Source organism: Neofelis nebulosa, chromosome 12 (assembly GCF_028018385.1).
Source record: "Neofelis nebulosa isolate mNeoNeb1 chromosome 12, mNeoNeb1.pri, whole genome shotgun sequence".
Classification (NCBI taxonomy): domain Eukaryota; kingdom Metazoa; phylum Chordata; class Mammalia; order Carnivora; family Felidae; genus Neofelis; species Neofelis nebulosa.
Window position 1 is genome coordinate 22090120 of NC_080793.1, and position 23993 is coordinate 22114112.

Genomic DNA, 23993 nt, shown 5'->3' on the forward strand with positions numbered 1-23993 from the left:
GTATCAACCAAAGATTTCCTTTCACATAAACATATAGAGTACATATCAGACTTAAAATATCAGCATTGCCTTTGACTCCTTCTCTGGAAAGAAAGTTTGTCTCACCTCTGAAACACCTGCTAGCCACCAAACACACACACATATTCTTTGGGTACTCACTGAACCAAAGATACCACTGATTATAAAGTGTTCCACTAAGAAACAAACCACCTGCCAATAACCTATTATACATCATTAATAGTAAGAGCAGCCTGATATCAAAGATGTAAAAATATGAAAACACGGGCATCTCAGAATCAATGAAATATATATAAACTGCTATTTAAACAAGTTGGTAAGCAAGCCCCTTAAAAAACAAGGAAACTAGTTTCGGTTTCTAGGACCAGAGAGGCCAGCTGCCACTTCATTACCCTGACCTCTGTGGTTAGCGGAGTTACCACGCCTATATGTAGTGTGGTCCAGGTGGCAGAGGCCTGCAGCTGCTCTGTGATACATCTGTTATCTTCCACTCGGCTGCCAGTACCAAGATCGGTGGCTGGATGCCCAGACTCCTCACCCCAGCCCACATGCAATCCTTCCCGAAGTGGACCTCCCTCTTCCACCACACTTGTTCTGACCAGCCAAGAGGTCAGAGGCAGCAGGCATTTTGAATGGCAGCTCTTCTCCCTCCTGCCTTCCCCACCCTCCACTTCAACAGAAACTATGAACTAAGTCTTGTAAAAAGACAAACTTCTGAAGGTGACCTAGTTGGGGCTTGAGATCCTCATGTTGTTCAACCACTCAGGGCTATTCTCTGATCCCTTCTCTGGATGTGTTGAATTCAGTGGGGTGAAAAGTTCTAAACCCAGAAGGGGGATTGTAGCCGGTTCAGAGAAGAAACACTGAGCCAGAGAGGACAAAGAGTGGACCAGGACACATACATTGTAGACAATGTATGTTATACTGTATCTCTTCCATTAAGTGTCATAAATCTCCTTTTCCTTGAAGGGAATAATGCTGGGAGATTACTTCTGGTTCCAGCAAGCATAGAGAGCCGCTCTACACAGTCTAGGAAGAGAAACCATGTTTTTGAAATAGAGGCCTCACAAACAGCCAGGAGCCTGGACATCCTCTCGAATCCATTTTTATTGCCTCAGTTATGAATAATGCAACATCCTAGCTAGCTTTCCAGCCTCCTCTCTCCATAATCTTACAAGCCATCCTACATTCAGATGCCAAATTAAACTTCTTAAACCTCATCAGCAACCACATCACTCTACTGCTCCTATTTTCCCTCTGCTCTCCTGCTTCTCAAATTCTAAAGTGGCTCTCTATTGAATACAAGTTAGAATTCAAGCCCCTAAATTTGGCAATCAAGACCTGGGGCTTAGCTCAAGCTCCTCCCCCCACCACCTCACACCTACCCAACAATCAAGACAACTGCCCAAGTCCAGTGGGAAATAAAAAGCTCAGAGCCTATCACATATACACCATTATCAAATTCCTTGACAGTTCCACCAAACACACGGTATTTTCCCATACCATGGCCTTGGTTGTTCCCTCTGCTAGGAGTGCCTTGCCCAATGTTCCTTCTTGCTAATTCCAACATCCCCCTGAGGTCCTATTTCGATCGATTACTTCTATTAGAACACCTCTTTTCCTGACCTTTAAACGTGAGCTACGTGGCCCTCCTGCTCTCTTTTAAAAGTATCCTGTACACAATCCCATCATGCCACATATCACAAGGTACATGACTGTAAATTCAACTTACTGTGCCATCAAGCCTAGGCTAAAAAAAATAATACCAATGGTTCTAAGTTGTCTCGTAAAACTTCTAAAATGAACATCTCAGACCTAAAACAAAGATGTTGGCAGTGAGCTGATTTCTCTTGCCAATCCTGGTGGCGACCTCCACATTCTCTGTCATGCAGTATTCTGTTTGGAGCTAGGCAGAAGGTAATCATACTGTACATTCATTAACTCATCAAATATTTACTGAATGTCTACCATGACTACAGTAAAATGAGCAAAGCAGATTCTGTCTCTACCTTCTAGAAACTTTCATTCTAGCAAGAAAGACATTAAACAACCAAGTTATAAAATCAAGAGTTTAGGGGTGCCTGGGTGGCTCAGTTGATTAACTGTCCGACTTTGGCTCAGGTCATGATCTTGCAGTTTGTGAGTTCGAACCCCACATCGGGTTCTGTGCTCACAGCTCAGAGGTTGGAGCCTGTTCAGATTCTGTGTCTCCCTCTCTCTCTCTCTGCACCTCTGCTGCGTGTGCTCTCCCTCTCTCTCAAAAATAAATAAATAAATATTAAAAAAATTTTTTAAATAACATCAAGAGTTTAATTACAAATGTTGTTAAGTGATGTGAAGGAGATGTACAGACTACTAAATCCAGTGGTCGGTCCCCATCTTATAACAACTGCTAGCAGCATTTAACATAATGAATCTCTCCCCTTCTTCCCTTAAAACACTTTCTTCAATTGGCTTCCAGGATATCACACTCTTTCGTTTTCTTCCTACCTTTCTCTCCTATATGGTTCTTCTCCTTCCTAATCTCTGAATGCTGCAATGGCTAATGGTCCTTTCTCTTCTTATGTAGCATTTACATTTGATAGCCCACAAATTGCTATCTCCAATTGCTGGACCTCTCTCCTGACACCCACACTTACAAATCCAACCATCTACTGACCATCTCCATACGGATGCATGAGCACAATGCCCCCAGATGAATTCCTAACCTTGCTCCCTAACCTGCCCCATCTGCAGCTTTCCCTGTCTGTTGGTTCCACCTTCAAAACAGGGGCACCTGGATGGCTCAGTCGGTTGAGCATCCGACTTCGGCTCAGGTCATGATCTCACGGTTTGTGAATTCGAGCCCTGCGTCAGAGCCTGGAACCTGCTTCAGATTCTGTGTCTCCCTCTCTCTGCCCATATCCCACTCATGCTCTGTTTCTCTCTCAAAAATAAATAAACATTAAAAAATAAAAATAAAAAAATACAGCAGGATGTGACCACTCTCCATCACTTTTACTGCTATCACCCCAGTCACAGCTACCAACATGTATACTGCAGTAGTCTCTGAACTGCTCTCCCTGTTTCTCCCTTTACCCAAGAATCTATTCTTTAGATCCTTTAAAAAATTCAGGTATGATCAGGTCCCTCTCTACTCAAAGCCCTGCAAAAGCTGCCCATTTCACTCAGAGTAAAAACCCAAGTCTTGGCAAGGACCTACAACATCTGATCCCCATTTCCTTATGGACACGATCTCATTTTCGACTGCTCTCCCCTCACTCTGGCCACACTGGCCTTCTCTCTGCTCTTTCATCATGCCAGGCATGCTCACCTCTTAGGACCTTTCCCCTGGCTATTTCCTCTGCCTTCAATGCTTCTCTCAGGTACCCTGTAGCTAACACATTCCTGAGGCTAACTCCAGCACCCTCTTCAAGTCTATGCTCAAACGTCACCTTCTCGAAAAATATAAACCCTTCTATTCTATTTAAAATTGCAATCTACCCTCCCAACATCTGAGACTCCCAATCCCCCTTACTTTGTTCTATTTTTTTACATAGCATTATCACCTTTTAGCATGCTATATACTTGACTCCTCTTTTTTCAACGTTTTTTTATTTATTTTTGGGACAGAGAGAGACAGAGCATGAACAGGGGAGGGGCAGAGAGAGAGGGAGACACAGAACCGGAAGCAGGCTCCAGGCTCCGAGCCATCAGCCCAGAGCCTGACGCGAGGCTCGAACTCACGGATCGTGAGATCGTGACCTGGCTGAAGTCGGACGCTTAACCGACTGCGCCACCCAGGCGCCCCAATATACTTGACTCCTCTTTATGTTAACTGTCTATTGTATCTCTCCCAATTAAACTGCAAGCTCCAAAAGGACAGAGCTTCTTGTCTGTTTTGTTCTCTGATGTGTCTTAAGCAACTCAAACAGAGCTTGGACATAACGGGTATCCAAAAATTATCTGTTGTACAAATAAAATCTAAAATTCTTAGAGTCAGACTAGGCTTTTCCTAACTTTGTTACCCCATGATTCCAAAGACCTAAAGGTGAGCAGAGTGGAGGGGTGAAGGGAAGGACAAAGTTTAGACAATGGTACCCTAAACAGTAAACTCCAAGAGTAAGGCCTGTTATCACAGGCATCTTCATTCCCCTTAATGCCTCGTACACAAGTGGACACTTCATAAGTCATCTTCAGATGCGTAACGAATAAAGAGTGCAGAGAATTGTACCTGGCATATACAAATGTTCAGAAGATGAATGAATAGAAAATGACAAGTAACATAATAGAGGTACAAAAAAGGGAAAATACTACGTTAGGTCTTTGTTATCATAGACAGCCCTTTCTAATTAACTGCCTGACCCTCACTATCTACCAATAACAGCAACGACTGAAGTGGGGGGAGGCTGAGAAAGGATGAGAGAAGGAAAAGAAGGTGAAAAAGAAAAGCACCACAAAGTGTGAGCTTTTAAAGTTCTTCAGTGTGATCCACAATAAGTAACACTTTTTACCTACATGACTAGTAATACATAATACATACATATACACACACTCACAAACATATTCATTCAAATATGAAACAGTACCGACTAACTACCTGCAATATTTTCTTTTTTATTCCATTAGAAGTAAAACAAAACAATGAAATTCTGGCTGCTACCTTCTAACTCAATTTTACAAGCCACGAAATTGATTTCATGATTCACCAATGAGTCCTGACATGCAGTTTGAAAAATGCTATAGAAGCACTTTTTCACTCTCACCTTTTGCCTCACTGCAAAGAATATCACTCTCCAGAAAAATCTTAAAAGAACTGTATCTGCTTCAGAAACATCAGGGAAATTAAGAAGCAACGAAACACGGTTCCGATCCCACAGTGGGCCAGGGAAGAAAGGAATCTTGGTCAAACAGAAGAAAGGAATTTTAAAAAATTGATTCTTGGAGCCCTCAGAAGAAAAGCAAGGTGGTAACTATAGAGGTGCTTGCAACAGCTAAATTTTCCTAGAAATTGTATCAGCAACACGCCCTCGGGCTCCATACATTCTCACCTACAGCCCCATTTCCTGAGCTTCAACACCATAGGCCATTGGCCCTTCCACTACTTCTTGAGGCTGAGGAAATCCCTTCACTCAGCAGATGGGAATAAAGATAAAAAGAAATCTCTCAATTGTCCTTAAGCTAGAACTCTGGGTATGTTTCACATGTTATATGTGGCAATTCAGTTCAAAAGTACCACTAGGGCTGCAATACTTTGCAAAAATGCCGGATTAAATGTGCTTTTCATGGTCAACTCTTACCAAACTAGTCATCTATTAGGTGAAAGGTCAAAGAAGTAGGCACAGTACCCTGGCACAAGGTCTGCCACATGGTAACTGTCCAACAGATATTTGTTGAGCAATAAATGAATACACAAAATAATTTCAGAAGGAAGAAGAATAGGAATAAACAATATAAAGGTCCTTAGAGAATAAAGAAACATGTTAAAAGACACGGTACCTAGGTGGTTCAGTCGGTTGAACGTCTGACTTCAACTCAGGTCATCCTCTCACGGTTCATGGGTTCAGGCCCTGCGTTGGACTCCTGCTATCAGGGCAAAGTTGGCTTGGGATCTTCTGTCTCCCCCCCGCCCCCCGCCTCTCTGCCCCTCCCCAGCTCACGTGCTCACATGCATTCTCTCTCTCTCTCTCTCTCTCTCTCTCAAAATTAAATTTAAAAAATTAAAAAAAAAAAAAGACACAGTGGGAAGAATCAGGAAAATACAGGATTTTGGAAATTCTATAAATGACCTGGTTTTTCAAGAAATCAGTGACGAGGAAAAAAAATTAAGTGTAACTACTATAAATGAAAAATATCACACAAATGTAATGTGTTAACTTTTTTTTTTTTTTTTTTTTTTACAGAGAAAGGGCAAGTGGGGGAGAGGGGCAAAAGGAGAAAGGGAGAGAGGGAAAGAGAGGGAGAGGGAGAGAAAAAGAATCTTAAACAGGCTCCACGCTCAGTGCAGAGCCTGATGTAGGGCTTGGTCCCACAGTCACGGGATCATGTTCTGAGCTGACATTAAGAGTCGGACACTCAACTGACTGAGCCACCTGGGTGCCCCTGTGTGAAACCTGTTTATATCCTGATGTGAATAAACCAACTGCAGAGAAAGTACCTGAGACACCTGGATAGAGCTAGAGAGTATAAAACTAAAGTGATATAAGTCAGTCAGAGAAAAGACAAATACCACAGGATCTCACTCATATGTGGAATTTAAGAAACAAAACAAATGAGCAAAGGAGAAAGAAAAGAGAAGAGACAAACCAAGAAACAGACTCTTAACTATGGAGAACTAATGGTCACCAGAAATGAGGTAGGTGGGGAGACAGGTGAAACAGGGGAAGGGGATTAAGAGTACACTTATGGTAATGAACACTGAGTAATGTATGGAATTGCTGAATCACTATATTGTACACCTGAAACTAATATAACTATGTAACTGTATTGGAATTAAAATTAAAAATTAATTAAAAGAGAAGGTAGGTAGTTATCTGTAACTTTAAGATCCTAAAGCATTTCCATACCCTAGCCCCAAAAAGAAAATATAATTTTTAAAAAGCATACCATCTAGTATTGTGGCTGCCACAAGATGAGACTGTCGGAATACTTTTCCCTCCCCAATCTTCCAATGCTTATATAGCCCTTCAGAATTCAATTACTTTCATATTTCGTCCTTTCCCGACTTCTAAGCTTTAAAAAGACAGTTTAGTGCTTTTGCCCAGAGACTAATCTTAAAGTTTTCTCTTATGCATGTCTTCTATACCAAGAGTTCTTATTTGATACCCTATATTTCATATTCTTGGTCATTCTACCACACCTCATTTACATTTAACCATACGCATTACAGGGTTTTTTGCTTGCCATTATTTCCTCTCCACTCCATTTCCCTCTATGTTGAAAAGTCTTGACTATGACCGATTTGCTGTTTGGTTAACAGCACTTCTAGATTTTTCTCAAATGTGATATCTTTGCATGCTCCTATATCTTCCCCTTGTCAATAAATGTTATCTTGACTGGGTCCCTTCCTATCAGTAATCCACGATGTTATTCCACTGCCTTCTAGTATTGATGCAATCTTTTTCCTTTGTAAGTAACATATTTTGCCTGAAAGCTTGCAAGATTTTCTTTTTATCCTTGAAATTCAGAGATTCTCCCAGATGTCTATACCACCCCCCCGCCCCCCCATAAATTCAGCCTCCCACTTGGTAAACCTTTCAACTGACACATTTAAGTCTTTGGCTAAAGGGAATTGTTTTCTTTTTCTTTTTTTTTAAATTGTATGTATGTATGTATGTATGTATGTATGTATTTATTTAATCTCTATACCAAACATGGGGCTTGAACTCATGACCCTGAGATCAGGAGTCAGATGCTCTTCTGACTGAGCCAGCCAGGCACCCATTTTCTATTTTTTAGTTAAATTATTGTTTTTCCTCTATTTGTTTTCTCCTTCTGGGGCTCCTGATATTTACATGGGAAGTCCCGTGAGTCTATTTTCTTTTTCTTCAGAGTGTTTTTGCTCTGCATTTTGAGATATCTCTTACACTTCAATGTCCAAGCTACTTATTCAGGTGTTAACAATGACCACTCAATCCTTCAACTACAGTTTTTTTTTTTAATTCAAAACACAATCTCTGTGTAGATCCAGAAAGCATTTTTATGCTATAATTCAATCTCCTAAGTAGCTGTTGCATTTAGTTTTTTTTTTTTAAGTAAACTATGACTAACATGGATCTTGAACTTAGAATCCTGAAAAAAAAAAAAAAAAGAACCCTGAGATCAAGAGCCACATGCTCTACTGATTGAGCCATGACCTTGAGATCATGACCTGAGCCAAAATCAAGAGTTGGGATACTGAACTGACTGAGCCACCCGGGTGCCCCTCTTTTTAATGAAACTCTTCAAGTGTCCCAATGTTCGATGTCTCTAGCATAGTAACTGGCTTTAAAGTCAGTCATGTAGTCCAAGTCAAAGGTAGAAGGTGACTGAAAAGAGCCTTGTATGTATAATAAAAAGTTTAACTTGTTTGCCACCTCAACCTACCCACCCAAGATGCATCTCAAAACTGTCAAGGACAATAAATGAAAATCTAATAAATGGATATATTTTTTTTAAGTACATACCTGTTTTAGGCCATAATGCATTGACTGCAATTTCACCCTTAAATTCTTCTGCCATTCCAAGCACACACATAGACATACCATACTTAGCAATGGTGTAAGCTGAAAGAAACCACAAAGAATAGGATTTAATTAATGGACTAATTTGTGAGTATAACCAATTTCTGCGGCTATACTGCCAGTGAAACAAGAACAAAAAGTTGCAAATCTGTTTAATCTAGTCAATTAAAACTGAACTTCTTTCAGTTTTACTGGGAGTTTCTATTCCAATTGCCTGTCCAAATTTTAGTAAATTATGTACAAAAAAGTACTAAGTATCTGATGCAACTATATTAAAGGAAGCACCTATACATAATTCTTATAGGTTAGCATACACACCTCAAATCATTAATTTGCTGTGAAAGTGAAAGTACTTCATAGCTTTTAACCAACTTCATTGAAGAATAAGTTATATACAAAAACACACCTACTGAGACTGGAGGGAGCTTTCTGGAATGATGGAAATCCCTATCCTGATTTGGCTATTGGTTATGCAGGTGTATACACATTTGTCAAAACTCATCAAACTGAGCCGTTAAGATCTGTGCATTTTATTGAATTTTAACTATACCTCAACGTTTTAAATTACAGATAAAAGATGAAGAATCTACTTTCCAAAGTGCTACCAATATTGCACAGAAACTTTAATGTTGAATACTATGTACAAATTTTGATCACATCATAGATACACTGACTTAATACAAAGCAAATTAACCAAACAAACCATCCCCTCAACCAACCACCTACCACAGTGCTGTTTGAACCACAATGGATTTAGGTTCAGTGGTGGACTGAGATTGAGGATATGGGCAATTTTACTCTTTTTCAAATAAGGAATACATGCTTTAGATCTGAAAGCAAAAGAAAACACAAGTCAACAGCTTTCTAACAACTTACCCACTTTTTAAAATTATATATTTAGGGGCGCCTGGGTGGCGCAGTCGGTTAAGCGTCCGACTTCAGCCAGGTCACGATCTCACGGTCCGTGAGTTCGAGCCCCGCGTCAGGCTCTGGGCTGATGGCTCGGAGCCTGGAGCCTGTTTCCGATTCTGTGTCTCCCTCTCTCTCTGCCCCTCCCCCGTTCATGCTCTGTCTCTCTCTGTCCCAAAAATAAATAAAAAACGTTGGAAAAAAAAAAAAAAAAAAAAAAATTAAAATTATATATTTAAATGTTTTTTTTTTTTAATTTATTCTTAAGACAGAAAGAGAGAGAGAGAAAGAACGTGAGCAGGGGAAGGACACAGAGAGAGGGAGACAGAATCGGAAGCAGGCTCCAGGCTCTGAGCTGTTAGCACAGAGCCCAATGTGGGGCTTGAACCCATGGACCACGAGATCATGACCTGTGCTGAAGTTGGATGCTTAACCAATTGAGCTACCCAGGTGCCCCTAAAATTATATTTTAAACTATTTCTACAAAGCAACTAAACTTGCTCAGTAATGTAGTGTACTTTTTGTTTGTTTTCACTTTTCTAGAACAAAGACAGGAAAAGCAGTAATTTTCAATCTTTGAAGTTTTGCTTACTAGCCTAACATGATCTGCTTGATGAAAATCATCAAATCCTTGGTACATTAGCCTTAAATCCAACTGAGGCTACCCTCAACTACATCCTTCCAATTCTCCCTCCCCAACACACACACACACACACACACACACACACACTTTTCGTTAAGTTAATGTATTTGCCGGCCAGCAAAGGCAGCACTGTAGTAGAGAACATGGTACGCAAGTCAGACAGACCTGGATTCATACCCTCTTTCTGCCTCTTCATTGTGTGATCTTAGGCAAAATATATTCTAACTCTCAGTTCATTTGTAAATGCTGGTAACACCTACTACCATCGAAGACTGACCAAAAGATTAAAATGAGATGATAAATATGAGGTACTTAAAACAGTACATAGGGGCGCGTGGGTGGTTCAATCGGTTGAGCATCCGACTTCAGCTCAGGTCATGATCTCACAGTTCATGAGTTCGAGCCCCCCCTGTCAGGCTCTGTGCTGACAGCTCAGAGCCTGGAGTTGCTTCGGATTCTGTGTCTGCCTCTCTCTCTGCCCTTCCCCCACTCACGCTCTCTCTCTCAAAAATAAATATTAAAAAACTTAAAAAAAAACAGTGCATAACTAACCATAAAATAAACAACTATTATTACTATTACATATGCTAACTTATTTCATCCTAGTAGGTGTGGTATTCCTGCTACCCTGGAAGTGTAGTTTAATAACAAAACTCCCAATACATTCCCAAATTTAATTTGCACCAATATGCAATGCAATATACTTCTGGGAGCAATATTTAGTTTTTATACATTTTTAAAAAAATGTTCAAAAAGATCCAATATTTTAAATTTATTAAGCTATAACATACTATATGTAGATTAATAGTTGTATAGCTTTTAGTTTTGTATCACATTCAATAATTTCTAGGATTTTGAATTAGTTCATTCTTCTCGTTAGTTTTATGAACATGTACAACATTCTCATTACCTGTTTTCAAGCCTACATCTTTTCAAGCCTAGAAACCAAATACAATCCATATCACCAAAGGGTTTTTTAATACACATTGTTTTCCCTTTCCAAAGGTGCTTTACTTTTGTGGGGGTGAGTTGGGGAGGGGCAAACAATATTACAGCTAATACTCATTAAAATAGTGAAGATGCACCTCAAAAATCTCAAGAGGAAAAAAACTCCAATCTATTCTAGGCAATAAGACCATGACCACATTGTACACTCAAAAAGTAAAGAACTCATTTCATTTACATTATACACAAGAGCTTCTCCTTTGATCTATTAGACAAAACCTTTCCACCTGCACTTTGCCTACCTGGCCCTCAGCATTACTGACCCTAAATCAGCTGCAGTTTTAACAGTAATAAGCCCTATCTTACTTACATATTAAAAACTATTAGTGCCATGCTTAGGTACTAATACTTCAGCTTAATAAAATAGTTAAGCTTACTGAAAACTTACTGTGTGCTAGGCACTGCACTTACTACTCTTACACAAATTATTTTACCTAATTAGGGTTATGAGCTCAAATGCCTATAGGGTATTTGAGTAAATGAATAAAGTAAGCTGGGTACAGGAAAAATCAACCGTTCAGAAATACTACAATTAAACTTTATTACTGAATTTCTATAAGCATTTAACATGATACCAACACATATAACACCTGAGGTTAAATATTTCATTGAAACTTAAAAATATAAATTAAGGGTCTGCCTTCTATCCCCTCTCTGGCTTCCAACCCTGTTTCTCTAAACCTTTACAACACAAGTCACAGGCCACAGGGTCCTGCGTGCCAGGGATCAGGAAACACTTTTAGATCTTTGCTGAAACCTCCAAACAGGTGAGTTCTTTGGGCCTTGCCCCCACTCTCTCCCTCACAATGATTCTCAGGCTTGCCTGAGAAAACAATCTATACCTTCCCTCCATGAATAAATGGGTGTCACAAAATAAAAAATAAAACAAAATAAAATGGAAATATTTCATTATCAAATTTCTCTTTTTCACCTTCCACAGAGGGCCAAAAACCTGACACCTTTTCTCTGGTCCAAAGGCCAATGTCAAGTCTTTCATTCAGCACTGCAATATGCCTTTAACTGGAAAAATATTTAGTTTTATTTTAAAAATAGCTGTTCCAGGGGCGTCTGTCTGGCTCAGTCAGTAGAGCATGTGACCCTTGAACTCAGGGTTGTGAGTTCAAGCCCCATGCTGGGCATGGAGCCTACTTAAAACAAAAATAAAAATTAAAAAATTAAATAAAAAAACAGCTGTTCCTAAATGGAGGAGCTTTCAACAACGAATAGAATCTTTGTTTTAAAAAAGGGTTTATATTTTAGGGTATCTATTCCTGAGATATATGTAGATATGCTATTTCAATGTACTCATATTTAGTTTTGAGTACCTTAGTGCCATATGGCTTACACGTTCCATTTGTAGTTCTTCAACTACACAAGTAGTATTCATTGAAAAAGTTAGCTGAACAAGGTTAGTTCACTATCTTATAGTTTGAAAACAGTGGTTTTTTTGTTTTCTTTTGAACTGAACCTTCAAATCTATAATTGCAAGAATGTAGATTAGGCCATCATTTTCATGTTTAGAAAATGACCATGGTATAGGAAAGGGGCCAGACTGCTCTTGCCAAATGAGTTTTCCAAAGATGTAATTTCACAAGGAATGATCAATGACAATCAAACATTTGTGTTTACATAAGTCATAATATCAACTGAAAAAACTGTCTTTGATCCAATCTTTCTATAGGAATTGAGTTGGGAATTTTATCATGGGTGGTAAAAAGTTGATTTCTGGGATGCCTGGGTGGCTCAGTCGGTTAAGCATCCAACTTTGGCTCAGGACATGATCTCACAGTTCGTGAGTTCAAGCCCTGTATCAGCCTCTGTGCTGACAGCTGGGAGCCTGGAGCCTGCTTCTGATTCTGTGTCTCCCTCGCTTTCTGCCCCTCCCCCACTCATGCTCTGTCTCTCTCTTTCTGTGCGTGTGTCTCTCTCTCTCTCAAAAATAAACATTAAAAAATGTTTAAATAAAAAAAGAGTTGATTTCTTTCAAATTAAAGCCAAAATGTCTTCAGCAATACACCATTGCCACATAATCTCATCACAGAGCAGACAATCATGTTTGTAGCTCACATGAGTAAAGCATCTAACTAACTGTGTGGTTGACACCGTGGAAGTGTATGTGGTTCTTAAAACTCATAACATAGTCCATTGTTAACTTTTTAGCAAAAGCAATTCCTAATGAATAACACAATGAACAAAATTATCTTCTGCATCTCTGTGAAACATTTCTACATTAGTTTAGTAAGTCTAAAATTAACACTGACCATTTGGGCTTAAAGTTAACAATGACCATCACAATAGCGTTATCTATAGTTATGGTTACTAAAATTTTGACAAATCTATATTAAACTTCCTAAGACGTTTCTCAACACTTAACAAGTCATTTCCATGCTCATGTCATGGATACTAGTCTAAAAAAATCTTAATCACCTCAAAATTCTCTTGATCCCTTAAATAAATAAAATTTGGTGAGTGGAGTATTTATATCTGTGGCTTCATCGTCTACAATTGAAACTGCCACAAATGATTTAACTTTTCACAAATCGTTTCCTTCTAAGCCTTAATTCAACATGCTGAGCAACAGTATTCCTGGTTAGATTATACTTTCTAAATGCTTTTTAAATGAATGTTTATATTTAATCAAAATTCTTTCACAAAGTTACCATCTGTAAAAGATTTTGATGCCCAGATAATTTCTTCATGTAACATATGACTACATCACAGAGCTGCAATGCTTATTTTAGCTGAAAATAAACACAAATCCTATTGAAATGTTAGTCCTTTTTCTAGTTCATTAAGTTTTTCACCACAATCTCTTCTATATCTTTGCCATAGTTCTTACTAGGATTTGATTCACTACACTTTCCATTCAAGAGAGATAATATCTTGCATATTGAATTTACAGAAATATGCGCCACATCCACAAAGTAGTAAACTCTAATGCATTTTTTTTAACATATGGTCCTCCTGGCATATGTCTCATTTTCCCACTTTAGACAGACACATGGGTATGAGAAATATTTTATTTCCCTCTTTAAGAAAAACAGCAAGGCAAGTACAACAATAAAAATGGCAACCTTTAAGCCTGTCCTCAGCATCCAAAAGACAGCAGACTCATGCCATCTACTGAGGCAGCTAATACTCTCACTCAGCTACAGCAGCTCAAGGTTGCCACATGAGTATGCTGTGGCCACATTGTCTAATGTTTCAATAAAAAGCCAGAAATCTGGATCTTTGTGTAAATCTAATCTTTTTCATATAGGCAACTAATAAAATTCTGAACTAGCAAAGTAGCTAGTAAAAACAAACTTTTTAAAATGGTCAAGGCCTAGTTTTGCATACCCAACAAAACACATCTGAGAAAAAAGTTCAAGACTATTAACAAACTTTACGTTTAACCCTCACAACGAATCCTGTGATTTTATCATTCCCGTCTTACAAACGAGGAAACAGAATCTGCAAGAAGTTGCTTGTACAAAGTTATGAGATAGCACATCAGAAAGGGTGGGAAGTAGGACTTGAATCCTACTCAAAGGAGTCTAACGCCAAAGCCCAAGGTCCTAACAAACTATTTTGTGTGTACATGTAAGGCAGATACATATGAGACACCTAGAAGGCAGACCAACAAGTTCTATATTGATCTATCCTTGTGTTCACATGAAAAAAAAATGGTAGAACCTGAGGGTAAATAAACAGAAAAAAAAGGAACAAACAAGAGTGGGCTGTCTGACCCATCCAGAACAGATCACGACTACATTTGCTTTCATTCTGTATTTTGTATTGCCCCAAGATAGCATTAGCCTTTGTTACATAAAATGGGATTCACAGACACCTGAAGCTAATAAATATAACACTCTATGTTTACTATACTGGAATTAAAATTAAAAATTTAATAAAAATGAAAAAAAAATGTGATTCTTAACAGGCTTCCTCTTACTTATATAACTAAAACCTCGGGTTTTTCAGAGGAAGGAAAGGTGATTGCTAGCTTGAATAATCAGAAGACTTGGTATGCATGTATATATTTATTCATGCAAATGTTTGAAAATGCTTGGGCTATACTTTAGACTTTATTAGATTCACAGAGAAAAGGAGCTCTGAATAAAACTGTTTAAAATACCATCTACCAGCTTGGAGCACTTTTAGGCCTTTGTAACAAGTGACTAGGTTTTAAATTGTATTGCTGATCTGGTTCAAATCTGTTTATAACTAGTTCTCTAAGAAAACATTGCAATGTTCTCCCCAACAACTCTAACTTACGTCAGATAGGTGCCTCTGGTGTTGACATTCATCATCAAATCCACTCTCTTCATAGGCGTTTCCAATGTGTTGGTCAAGCTAATGGCACTGGCATTATTCACCAAAATATCAATTCCTGTTTTCAAATAATCAGCTTCCTATTAATGCAATTTAAACTTTGTAACAAAAAGAAATAACATTTACACTGTATAGTTGAACCCTAAGTTGGTTCACAAATACTTCTTTTAGATAATATGACTGACCAATATGCCAATGTAAGACTCAATAGCTGTGTTAAAACACCTAAGTATTTTCACCGGCACAATGGAGATAGCCAATCGCCAGAGCTTCATGTGAAACTGTAAGGCTTAGTCCTCAGTGATTTGTAGCTTCCATTCTTATTTGTTCTCTTACCTCCTGGTCTTCCCTCCTTGTCTCCAAGAACCTTAGGTTAACTTCCTTAAAGTTCTCCCTTCTCTCTAGCATCTTTCCAAGGCCTGTCCTCCTTCCAAGCTCACTGACCTCCCTCCTAAGACCCTCACTTAAATAAAAGAGGTCCTTCCTGGTCTTGAGAACTGGGAAAAGAAAAAAGACCTAGAGTGAATTTTCAATTCTAGGTAAATCATCAAAGTATATCAAATTTGTTTTAGTAATTCATACACAAAATAAAATTAATTTAAAATAACAATTATTTATGTATATTCTGTCCAGTTCCTCTATATGTAACATATTTTGTTTACAGGTTTAATTACAAGTTTTAGTTAAATAATGTTAAATGAAAATGGTAAAATACAGAAGTATCTTAAACACTTCTCTGTTTCTACATGATTCATAGTTCTTTTTAAAGGGCACTTAATATTCCATCAAATAGAATATCATAACTTCTACTGCTGGGGTTATACTGTTGCAATAAACATTATTTGTTATCCTCTTAACTTTCCTATGCTCCTCTCTCACAGTATGTGGATAATGGCTTAAATAAGTCTATTATACTCACTAAAACATTTTTGTCATAAGCACCCTTTCTTCATATATACTAACACTATAACATTTTGATCACATCCTCATTCCCCAATTTCTACATCTTTTTGTATACAGTTTGTGTCGCTAATGTTTTCTTAAAATGTGTCCTTAGAATAACTTTAGACTCAACTACATTACATTTTATACCTTCATTATAACAAAACTCAAACTCAAGTAAATCACCTGGATATCTGAGACAAGTACCAGGCCCTGTGACTACCAACTTTCTAGAAGGAACATAATGATGGCTGCCTTCACAAGGAGTAAAGACCTGTGAAAAAAAGTTTTTCTTTTTTTTTATTAACGTTTTATTTATTTTTTTGAGAGAGAGAGAAAGAGAGAGAGAGACAGCACCAGCAGGTGAGGGGCAGTGAGAGAGGGAGACACAGAATCTGAAGTAGGCTCCAGGCTCTGAGCTGTCAGCACAGAGTCCAACATGAGCCTCGAACCCATGAACCAGGAGATCATGACCTGAACTGAAGTAGAACGCTTAACTGAGGCACCCAGGCACCCTTAATTTTTTTTTTAATGTTTATTTTTGAGAGAGAGAGACAGAGCACGAACAGGGAAAGGGCAGAGAGAAAGGGAGACACAGAATCCGAAGCAGGCTCCAGGCTCTGAGCTGTCAGGGCAGAGCCTGACACGGGGCTCGAACTCATGGACCATGAGATCATGACCCGAGCCGACAGAAGCTTACCCAACTGAGCCACCCAGGCATTCCCCTATGAAAAGAATTTTTAAATATAGGACATGCTTCTCATTCCACAAAGCTATGAGCTACTCAACCACATCAAAGATAATCATGGAGTGGCTATTCTATATAAGGCTAGGGCCTAAGAGGCAAGAAAGATGATACTCACTAAAGAAGCAGCCAGGTGGGAGCAAAGCAAAATGAGTGTACATCTGAGTGAAACACTGGACTGAGGAGTATATACACCACTTGCATAGAATTACCCTCTTCAGAGAGATGAAGGTAGCAGGGGTTAACCAGTCAATAGATTCCTTAAGCAAATCCAGACTTTATTGACTTCATCTCTCCCACTATGTGACAACAAATGACAAGTATGTTAGCAGAACAAACATCTGGGCCCACAGGCAAAGAAAGGAAATGAGAAACGAAAATATACTGGTGTGGTAAGCTGTATTTGACTTGCCAATGCTAAAGAAAAAAAAAAAAGGCTCCAATCAAGATGTAGGTTAAAATTTCTAAATTCCAAAGGCCCAAATTAAAATGGATTAGGGAACAGTGAAAAATAATACACAAACAGCATATATACGCCAGCTACAGAAGAAAAAAAGTAGCAGGAAAGAATGTTTCTGTGGTTTATGAAATAGCATAATTTACTCAAGGCTTGGACAACTCAAGGTGAGGGAAAGCAAGGTGTTAAGGAGCACCCTGTGGTAGGGAACCCTGAGGGCACAGGTTTGAAAGCATTATCAACTGCTCAGAACTTTGTTAAAGACAACTCTCCAGCACAGAGAAATATCAGGAAAAGGTAAAGTCTTCCCAACAGGCAGAATTCACAGGCCTACAGAATTCCAAAACAGAAGGCCACAATAGTAGCAACCACAGTATGCAACTAAAACCAAACAAATAAAAACTAAAGGTGTGGGATCTTTGTGAAAAAAAAACAAAAAAACAAAAAAAAAAAACACAGAGGGGGGGAAAAGGAGCATCTTAGAGGTCATCTCTTATAAATGTGGCATCCACCATAATTATGAGAGAGCAGCTGAGTGGTTGAACAGAGCTCCCTCTTTTTTTCTTTTTTTTTTTTTGAAAGAGAGAGAGAAGGAGAGAGAGAGAATCCCATGAGGGGTAGAGAGCAAGAGAGAAGTGGGGCTCATGTTCACCTGAGACGGGGCTGGAGCTCACCCGAGATTATGAACTGAGCCGAAGTCAGATCGGTTGGCTTAACCAACTGAGCCAACCAGGTGGCCCAACCGGGTTCCCTCTTAATTGTGCATTGTTATGGCAGGAAAGCAGAAGCTGATAGTTAAAAGGAAAGCAAAAAAATTTAAATACATCAAAGTGGATACTAAGGAGGAAGGAAGGAAAACTTAAGACTTCAAAACAGAGATAACTCCACTGCCAATCTATAAATTTATCAAAAAGATAAAAGTGGGGGCGCCTGGGTGGCGCAGTCGGTTAAGCGTCCGACTTCAGCCAGGTCACGATCTTGCGGTCCGTGAGTTCGAGCCCCGCGTCGGGCTCTGGGCTGATGGCTCAGAGCCTGGAGCCTGTTTCCGCTTCTGTGTCTCCCTCTCTCTCTGCCCCTCCCCCGTTCATGCTCTGTCTCTCTCTGTCCCAAAAATAAATAAAAAACGTTGAAAAAAAAAAAAATTAAAAAAAAAAAAAAGATAAAAGTGTTTCAGACACCTCTCTCAATAAAAAGTAGCAAAATATGCTGAGAGATTTTTTTCTTCCTCAAAGGTATGGAAAACACATCCGCTTAAGTGAAAATTTCTACCAACAGAGTTTAAGTTCAGAGACACAAATGCCAGATCAATAGTATGGATCAACTGGCATCTGAAAACACAGAAGCCAAGATTTCCTTTTGCTCCTTTCATTTCCTCTGTCCTGGAAAAGGAGATCATATGATTGGCAGAACTGGATTAATCCAACATTGAAGATGCTGAAGGAACGATCCCATAACCAATGGAAGACAATCGATAATGGCTAAATAAGAAATCCAGACCATCCATGTTTCTGAGTGAAAATTCTTTGGCTGGGACAAAACAGAGTATGAAAACTGAAGAGATTTCAATGTGGGTCCTTAAATTCTCTGTGGCAAGAAGAAATTAATTTGTGAGAATTCAATTTCTCTGTAGGAGCCCAATACTGCCCAGTGGAGGTGCGTCCCATTTTGACAGGCATAAATTAATGTGCTATGCTGTCATGTACTATAGAATGTGTAAGTCTTTCTGGTGAATCAGGATAGATCGCACAGCTAGAATTCAAGATGGAAGTCAAACAGGGGGTGAATTCTGGGCCTATACAGTATGGCTTTTAAGTACCTTTAACTAACGTCCTATCTTGACCTAATGTCTCTACATTTCTTGGGACCATACTGACAAGAGCTGAATTGCTGACATTTTCCAGGAAAAAGACAGAAATAAAGACAGGAAGGGCTTAGACAAAGGTGGTGGTGGCTCTCTCTGATATTCTGATGATCTCATTCTCCAGGAAGGATAAACTCACCCTCAGTTGACAGACACAACAGAAAAAACTAACACTGAACTAAAAATAGGAGGGGCACCTGGGTGGCCAGTTAAGCGTCTGGCTCTTGATCTCAGCTCCGGTCATGATCTCGTGATTTGTGAAATCCAGCCTTACGTATGTTGGGCCTTGTGCTAACAGGCATGGAGCCTGCTTGGGATTCTCTCTCCCTCTCTTTGCTTCTCTTCCACTCAAGCACGTGTGTACTCTATATACATACATACATAAAAAAAAAAAAAAAAGAACATAGGGAAAGGAAAAGCTCCTGTCTACCCCCTTTCTCTTTCTACTATCTACTTTCTCCCTTAATTCTTCCCTAAAAAGGAATGTTTAAGCTAATCAGGCCAAATCTTAATTAGCACTAATTGGCTACTTTTACTACCAGGTGAAGTTATTTTAGATAAAAGGTCCTGCACATGAACGTGGCTTCCTCTCCTTTCTCTTCCACATGTGTCCCTATCAGTAAGAAATAAATAAATAAAACCAATAATTTTGCATTCTCTTTCTTCTTCTCACATAGGCATTGACATTACTTTGCTAGGTAGGGGTTAAGACTTTGGATTTAAAGATAGAGGCCCCACTTGAGCCAAAGCTGTGTTCCGATCCTTTATAACACAGTGCTCTGCACCGAAGGTTATAAGCACAAGCCATGCTAACAATAAAATATTATCTTGTTTCAATTACCTTGTTGTCAATTATCTTTCACGTATACATACAGTCTCTGGAATACTATGGGGGATGGGGAAGAGTGATAATGGTTTGGGCAGGATTTGGACATGGCCAGGTGCCTTGCTACAATACCTTCAAAGCCTTAGCTCAATCCCCAACACCTGCCTTCTAGGAGCTTGTAAACTAACTGAGGAGGAAAAAACCCACTAAGATCTAAAGCAGTACAAGAGAAGGATCAAAGGAATGATTTAGGAATTCAGAGAAAGAAAAATACACTTCTGATAAGTCAGCAAGGTCAGGAAGAAGGTAAGATTTAACCACAGAAAGGTGGGATTTCAAAAGATAGAGAAGGGAGCATTTCAGGCAGGATTGGAGATGGAGAGGTGGGCACTAGAGAAGCCTCAGGAAGAGGAAGAGAAAAAGAGACAACATCTTAAGGCAAGGATATGGAAGTAAACTATCTGGGCAGGAGTAAAGCATTTACACAGGGGTATAAAAAAAAAAAAAAAGGAACCAAAAAAAGTCTGTTGAGATCAGAATGCGAAATACCTTGAATGTCAGTAAGTTATCTACACTTTATCCAATAAATACCAAAGAGTCATCAAATGATGGGCTACATTAATTGAGGAGAAGCAAGAAGATGGGATCTGGGAAGCTCATTGATTAGACATATGTATTGTCAAGGGCCTAACTTTATATTGAATGGTAGATTTGTTATATTATTCAAAATAATTTTTAGCAATAAAAAAAGTCATCAGATGGTTTTAAGCTGCATTTCTACATAACCAAATACTCCTACCTGGTGATCCTTCAATGACTTAGAAAATTAAAAAAAAATTTTTTTAATTTAAATTATAGTTACAGTATTCAATAATTATTTCAGAATTAAGGCACTACCTCCAAATTGCTCCACTGCTTTCTCCACAGCATTATTGATTTGCTGTTCATCTCTCACATCAACAGCACATGGCAAGGCCTTTCCTCCAGCTGCTTCGACTACAAAGAATAAACAAACAAAAACAAAGCATTGAGGCATTCAAATACTAAACTTTCCATTCTGATATGAATCAAAAGAAATAAGTATCCTATTTTCAGAAAATCAATATAAATAAATATGTCTTAGAACTACTAGTGATTCTACCCTACAGTTGGACAGACTGACTAACCCATATCCAGCCTCAGATTAGAAAAGCCAACTCTATTAAAAAACAAAAAAAAAGGGGGGCGCCTGTATGGCTCAGTCAGTTAAGCATCTGCCCCTTGATTTCGGCTCAGGTCATGAACTCACGGTTCCTGATTTAGAGCCCCTCTGAACTGACAGTGAGGAGCCTGCTTGGGCTTCTCTCTCTCCTTCTCTGTCTCCTCCTCCTGTTCGCTCTCTCTCTCTCGCTCTCTCTCTCTCTCTCTTAAAAAAAAAAAAAAGGGCACGTAAAAAATATCCTATTAAAAAGAAAAAAAGGGAAGGTAATTTTAAAAACCTTTATTATGAAAAATTTCACAAAAGATATACAACACAAAGAATAGTATAATAAACTACCATGAATCTATCACTTATTAATGATTATTAATGCTTTGCCAGGTGTTTGAGTTGTTTAATTTTTCTACCCCCGATCCTGTTTTGTTTTTGGCTGGTATGTATTTTAAAACAAATCTCAGGCATCATTTCACTCATATGTGTTCCCCTAACATAACCACAATGCTATAAACATGACTAACAAAACTAGCAATATTAACCAAAGTTGAATTTTAAGCCCTCCCTCCCAGTACTGTGTCTAGCACAATGCCTTGAATATAAGCACTTGATAACTGTGAACTGAAAGTATTAAGATAATGACTTTCAAATGGCACAGAGAATAAATAACATGGAGAGATTTCTCGAAGTGCTCACATCATCCACCTCTCCATTTCCACTCCCCCATTTTCTGCGTAGATCCAAGAACAACTGCCCTCAAGAGACATGATTTTTAATGGGAGTCTCTCACATCGCTCAAAAGTGATGGGAAAAAAAGTTTCTGAATCACTGCCCTCAGCTGACAAGATACTTCTTTAACCAGATAAAATGATTTTTAGGGTACCTTTCCAATAGCTACAATTAAACTCTCCAGTAAATTCTCTATGTATTGAAACCATGGTTAGGACATTTCATGAAATGGCACTGTCACATTCACTCACTTTCTTCAGCAGCAGTATAGATTGTGCCTGGGAGTTTGGGGTGTGCTTGGGTGGTCTTCGCAGCAATGACAATGTTTGCTCCATCCTTTGCTGCTTTCAACGCAATAGCTTTGCCAATGCCACGGCTGGCACCTGTGATAAAAACTGTACATCCTGCTAGCTTCCTACAACAGAACAAATATGACCTTATAAGAAGCGCAATGTTTTAATTACTTATTAGTAACAGGAACTTCTGCATATTTCACAATACGTATGTTTCCCCTTCTGAAACTTGCTCTGAACCTTCCTCCTTCCCTCCCTGATAGCTAATAATTCTGTGATATTGCCACTGCTGTAATATTATAACGGCTGTTGGCCAGTCTTGATATGATTTGGCAATCAAAATCTGCTCAGATACAAGTAAATCTTAAGAAATAAGGAATTATTAACCTATATAGACATGTATTTTTTTCCCCACAGAAAAAGTGTTAATAAAGCTTATTTTTGAGTGGTGGTATTATGAACAAATTTTATCATATTTTTATATTTTTCAGGATTTTTCAAATTTTCTACAATGAATACAAACCCACTTAAAAGAAACTATCTGGGGGTGTCTGGGTTAAGCATCCAACTCTTAATTTTGGCTCAGGTCATGATCTCAGGGTTTGTGACTTCAAGCCCCGCATCAGGATCTGCACTAACAGCATTCTCTCTCTCTCTCTCTCTCTCTCTCTCTCTCTCTCTGCCCCTCTCCTACTCATGCTCTCTCAAAATAAATAAATAAACATTAAAAAAAAAAAGAAATTACCTGAAAGCAAATAATTGTATAATGGATGCTCATCATTGCTCCTAATAGCCAGAGTGGAAACAATGTAAATATCCAACTGATGAATGGATAAACTGCAGCATATCCATACAGTGGAATAAATTCAACAGTAAAAAGGAAGTAAGTACTGATCCGTGCTAAATGGGTGAACCTTGAGAATATTATGCAAGTGAAAGAAGCTAGTCACAAAGGACCACACATTGTATGATTCCATTTATATGAAATGTCCAGAACAGGCAAATCTATTGAGACATGAGGACAGTGGTTGCCTAGGGCTGGGGGCAGGAGTAGTTGGGAGTTGAGAGCTGAGGGGTGTGGGGTCTCTTCTGAAGATGATAAAAAGGTTTTAAAAATTGTGGTGTTGGTTGCACAAGTCTGTTAATTTACTAAAAAACAATGAATAGTATACTTTAAAAGGATGAATTGTGTGGTATGTGAATCACATCTCAATAAAGTTGTTAAACAAACAAACCTAAAAGACTGGCAAAGAGCTCAGAGTACTGATGGAAATTCTCTGACCCAACTGTACTGAGAAAAGTTCTCTGTGCCCATTCATCTTTACATTCATCTACCATAACTTTTTTTTGTTAAGTTTATTTATTTTGAGAGAGAGCGCAGGTGCATGTGAACACGAGTGGGGGAGGGGCAGAGAGAGAGAGAGAGAGAGGGAGTGAGAGAATCCCAAGCAGGCTCCGTGCTGTCAGTGCAGAGCTCGATCTCATGAACTGTGAGATCATGATCTGAGCCGAAATCAAGAGTCGGGACACTTAACTGATTGAGCCACCCAGGCACCCCCATCTGTCTTAACTTTAAACTTTCTATTTACTTAGGTGTTAGGCAGGAAGGAAACATGTAAAATAAAATCAGGTAGGGCGTGTCTAGGTAGCTCAGTCTGTTGAGTGTCTCTCTTTTTTTTTTTTAAATCTTTTAATGTTTATTATTTTTGAGAGACAGAGAACAAGTGAGGGAGGGGCAGAGAGAGAGGTTAAGTGACCGACTTCAGCTCAAGTCATGATCTTGCAGTTTGTGAGTTCAAGGTCTGCGTCAGGCTCTATGCTGACAGCTCAGAGCCTGGAGCCTACTTCAGATTCTGTG

General features: G+C 38.8%; 1 protein-coding gene across 1 annotated transcript in view; it reads right to left on the reverse strand.

The window, feature by feature from the left end:
* HSDL2 (hydroxysteroid dehydrogenase like 2) overlaps positions 1–23993 on the reverse strand; it is a 67852-nt gene that overhangs the window by 38090 nt on the left and 5769 nt on the right. The window contains exons 2-6 of the mRNA XM_058694513.1: positions 22094–22257; positions 20819–20917; positions 15034–15148; positions 8946–9049; positions 8163–8261 (exon numbers count right to left, since the gene is read on the reverse strand). Coding sequence (XP_058550496.1) covers positions 8163–8261; positions 8946–9049; positions 15034–15148; positions 20819–20917; positions 22094–22257 — 581 coding nt within the window. The remainder of the gene's footprint in view (positions 1–8162; positions 8262–8945; positions 9050–15033; positions 15149–20818; positions 20918–22093; positions 22258–23993) is intronic.